The 4,421-nt window shown below is 29.2% G+C and overlaps 1 protein-coding gene across 1 annotated transcript; it reads left to right on the forward strand.

Moving 5' to 3' along the window:
* On the forward strand, positions 1 to 3,386 carry LOC141452728 (uncharacterized). The gene is made up of 3 exons (XM_074125120.1): positions 1 to 138; positions 323 to 523; positions 2,127 to 3,386. Exons 2-3 carry the CDS (start codon positions 337 to 339, stop codon positions 3,245 to 3,247), a joined length of 1,308 nt encoding a protein of 435 aa, XP_073981221.1. The 5' UTR covers positions 1 to 138; positions 323 to 336; the 3' UTR covers positions 3,248 to 3,386.
* The last annotated feature ends 1,035 nt before the right edge of the window (positions 3,387 to 4,421 follow it).

Below are 4,421 nucleotides of genomic sequence, written 5' to 3' on the forward strand. Positions count from 1 at the left end.
CAGTCTTGTGTTCTGACAACTTTTTATAGCTGAAACAATCTGATCTTGCCCTTGATTTGAAACCCATGTTGTAACAATAACACAACAGAAACATCTAGACACACCAGCTTAACGTTCATTCTCTATTACGGATAACAGGTAAACATAACAGTTCATTTTTAAAATGCTAAAGTTTGGCTAAGAGAATCTTTGTGATGTAATATAATAAAATACAGCAATAATAGACAATAGTTTAGTAACAAATCTATTGTGTTTATTCCATAAATATAAATATTATACATTTTCTATTTAGATAAAAATAATATTTAATTAATCATCATAGGATTCTTAAAATTAATGGATATTGTTGGACACTTACCCATTGAGATAGCACAAGAAATTTTTCATTATTTGAGCGCAACAGATTTATCAAATTGTTGTCGAGTGAGTAAAATATGGAGAAACTATGCTAATTCTGATGTACTATGGAGAGATATTTGCTTAAGAAAGGGTATTATATGTGATCTGGAATACTACAGCGAAGGTAAATATTTACTATATTATTACTAGCATTTAATCACATGAAATTATAAAATTTACTAAATAAACTCTCGTCAATGCATAATTTTAATACTTATTTTTTGAAAATATTTCATTTAAAAAAGAAATTATTATTTAATTACCAAATGATGTTTTAAATTTAATGCTCAAAACAAGATGATTGTTAGATTAAATACCATTTAAAAAAGTATCCAAAAATACTCTATTTCTTAACAATGTTGTCATTTGGCGATCTTATTTTTTACTGAGAGAATTACAATCAGTTAAGTGTTTATCTTTAATGCATTTTTGCTTAAATTTGAACATTTAAATGGCAAAATTTATATGATTGGAATTGCTTTTAATGTCTGATAAATTAATAAAATTAATGTACTTTATTTTATATATTAATTGATTTTAATTTTATATAGCTTATACTAATTTGTACTTACACCTGGCTTGAATAAAAAAGTAATTCCTTTTGTTTTCAACACCTCAATTCATTGGCGACTGGAGCATTTTTCAGCTCTCTAATATTTTGATAAATTAAATTTTCTTAAATTGAGTTGAAAGCAAATTGTGCCAGTCATAGGTGCATAATATTGTCTCCATTATAAGTCTTAAACATGAAATAGAATTTGGTATTGATTAAACTTCAGGATCGCACAAAGCGCTTATTCTCATCTACAAGTTTAAGAAATTTTGGTTCAAATTTTAACTTTTCTCGATATTAAAGGCTGCAAATCTTAGCTTTGTTTATATTTTTGCACCTCCTTCTTTCACGGCCAATTCTGAATTTCGGTATTACATTTTTTTTTTAATTTCAAATAAAATTAAACGTAGGCAATGCATGTTAATATTAAAAAAAAAAGTCCAAAAATCAATAAATTATTAAACCAAAGTAAAGGAATTTTGAAGGGATGCTTACGTCGGTTCACGTGAAGTGTTCCTGAAAATATTATTTGTTAAGTGGAAAACAAATGTAATGAAGATTTTTATTTTAGGGAAAAAATAAAAGATTTATTTTTCATGTGGCCACATGATGATCATTTACTGTTAACAATTGGCAATTGTTCTTGTTGCGATTGGATATGTTTTTCGAAATTGATTATTTTTGCCAACCTTTGTGCAAAAAAAAGGATTTGCCCGTGTATTTTTAGGCGTTGCTCAATCAAAAATAGCAGCAGATGATCCGTAATAAATATTCATAAAAAATTCATATTAATGTTCAAGTTATTGGAAACTTTTTATATATCTAAGTGGAGAAATTTTTTTGATACATTATGTGGGGCTTTCTGGATCATCTTCAGGTTTTTATGAAAAGTTATCAAGGAATTTTCAGGTTTATTTTTATGATGACCAAAATATAGAAGAAACATTCACTGAATACGCCTTCATAATTCCACATGAAATGAAGTATGAAACTAAAACCAGAACAACTTTCAGATTTGAAATTAAATTAAAAATCTTAGGGCTACCTAAATATTTATTACTTAAATTATGGCGCCAGTGCTCGTGAGATGGGCAAGTCTTTCTAATAATTAGCCTGCACCTAAGAAACAAATGCTAATACGAGACTTTAATTAAAACAAATTTTATCATTTCAGGATGGTGGGAATTGGAACCGATGGTAGACTGGGCTCATGCTTACATGACCTACGTTAAAAAAAGATTCGATAATTGGCGTAGAGGTCATAGAAAGACTGCAACAATAAATTCATGCTACGATACTATAGCTTGTTGTAATGGCGACACGTTAATATTTACGAACGCCTCTCATGTTATATTTGTTTATGACATGTCACGTAGAAAACCATTCTGTTTGCAAACCATACATCCAGAATGTATGGATAAAGAGATATTATCACTTGATATTACCCATGACCACCTGTTGGTCAGACAAGGCGATTCATTCGCTGTTTATCAGAAAGATAAAGAATTTAAATTAAAAGGTTATTTATTAAGACACGAAGATTGCTATGTATTCACCAAACATTATTATGAAACTAATGAAGGCCCTGGTTACATTAGATACTGTATTATTGAAGATGGTATGTGTATATTAGTTGGTAAATCATTATTTATTTGTAATTTAGCTGGGAATGTAGAAATACATTCTGTTGGTATTCTCGATCAATCATTCCTATTGCATGATCGTTATCGAACTTATGTTGCTACCAGCGAGAAGACCATTACGGGTTTTGATGTTCGTGTAAATTTTGAAGATTTTTATTTGCAAGAAGATACTATATTAGCAATGAAATCAAATAAAAATCTTGTTGTAGGTCTAATATCTGGCGCAAATTGTTTATACGAATTTAGAGTGTGGTTTTTAAAATATAATCTATTGAAAACTTTTAGCACTCACAGACCATTTGGTTTTGAAGTACATCCTAGATTGAATTTATTTGCTAGCGTATCTTTAGATAAATTTAATCGAAGAGTTTTATTAACTGTGTATGATTTACAACATAATATCACTTACGAAGTTGATTTAAACGATTTGGCCATAGCACAAGTTAAATTATGTTTTATTGGACGTGATCTATTGTATTGTGCAACCAGATGTGATTGGGATATATATGATACAACTTATATATTAGATTTAATTAGCATGCGCATATTATACGAAACTGATATTGGACAAATGAGCATTGTATCTGTTGATTCAAAACATGCTGTATACTTACATGGCGAAGCTATAGAAATTCATACATACATTGACTGAAGCCGTAGTGTTAAACACCATTGACGTTATTATATGTAGCTTTACCCCGGCTACATAAATAATACCTCGCATATCAAACTCCGCTTTTAGTTGGTAGTGTCGCGTTCTTTATTTAATTTAAAATTATATCTATTTTTAGCATTTAATAAAATAATAAGCCGGCTTCTAAAATAAAGACGTTTACAATTTCTGTATCTTTTAAAAACTCTGTGTTCCATATTATCTTTATGGACATAAAACCATTTCTAAATACTATATTAATAAATAAATTAAAGAAAAAAAAGTGTGTACCAAATTAAATTCTAAGAATATCCTTCTGGAATATCTTCAAATGAGAATTCTTGCCTAATTTTTAAAATATTTTACAGTACATAAAGGTATAAATAAACTCAGATGTTAAAGCGCCTTAAATCATAATAATAATTAAAAAAACAAAAAACCTCCAAGAATTTGTCTGTATCATTTTTAATGGTCTACTGTGTTTGCACTTTAAAATTCTTTGTTGAATTCTCAATTTTATATTTATTAACAATTACAAAAATAATTTTGCATATATATAGACACTATATACTGAGTCTCAATTCAACTACAAGGTCTTTTATATAATAATAATAATAATAAAGAAATGTGAACTGTTTCCAAAATCGAAGAAAGTTCGCTGACTGAGGTGCCGTTCTACTGAACAGAATTTTGAGTTTTTTAAATTTTCCTAGAAAATGACGCGCATGATTTTTGTTATTTTTTCGACAAATATAGGGGCACTTCTCCGGAAAGAGAGTGGTTAGTTTTCTTCTAATTTTCTTTGATGCACCTAATTCATGTGTCTTGAAGGAGGAAGGAAATCGAAAATTCGATATGGTTGCATTACTTTTCTTACCTAGTAGAGAATGTAAAAAGAAACTCTTATTGCAACGCAGGTTCTTTCAGCATTTCTGCATTCCATCTGACTCTGTTAAAAGAGAGAAAGTACCTCATTGTTGGTATCTCAAAAAAAGACTAGGTTCAATTAGAATTTGAGTGGACTCATTGAACAACTATGTACCAAATGCACTATCCATGGGCTTAAGGCACAATTACCGTGTCCAGGAGGTACGCTTTCAAGCTAGAATGTGATCTTCAGGAATGTACCTTCTTTAAGAATATTCTGAAGAAAGAAATGCTTCAGCAAGAGAAA

Source organism: Rhodnius prolixus, unplaced genomic scaffold, assembly GCF_049639745.1.
Source record: "Rhodnius prolixus isolate KJV_2025 unplaced genomic scaffold, Rpr scaffold_3, whole genome shotgun sequence".
Taxonomy (NCBI): Eukaryota; Metazoa; Arthropoda; class Insecta; order Hemiptera; family Reduviidae; genus Rhodnius; species Rhodnius prolixus.

Excerpts from the sequence above, each read along its gene's own strand:
- LOC141452728 (XM_074125120.1), top strand. The coding sequence starts at position 337 with ATGGATATTGTTGGACACTTACCCATTGAGATAGCACAAGAAATTTTT. Across the intron at positions 524-2,126 it reads TCTGGAATACTACAGCGAAG|GATGGTGGGAATTGGAACCG; the intron begins GTAAATATTTAC and ends TTATCATTTCAG.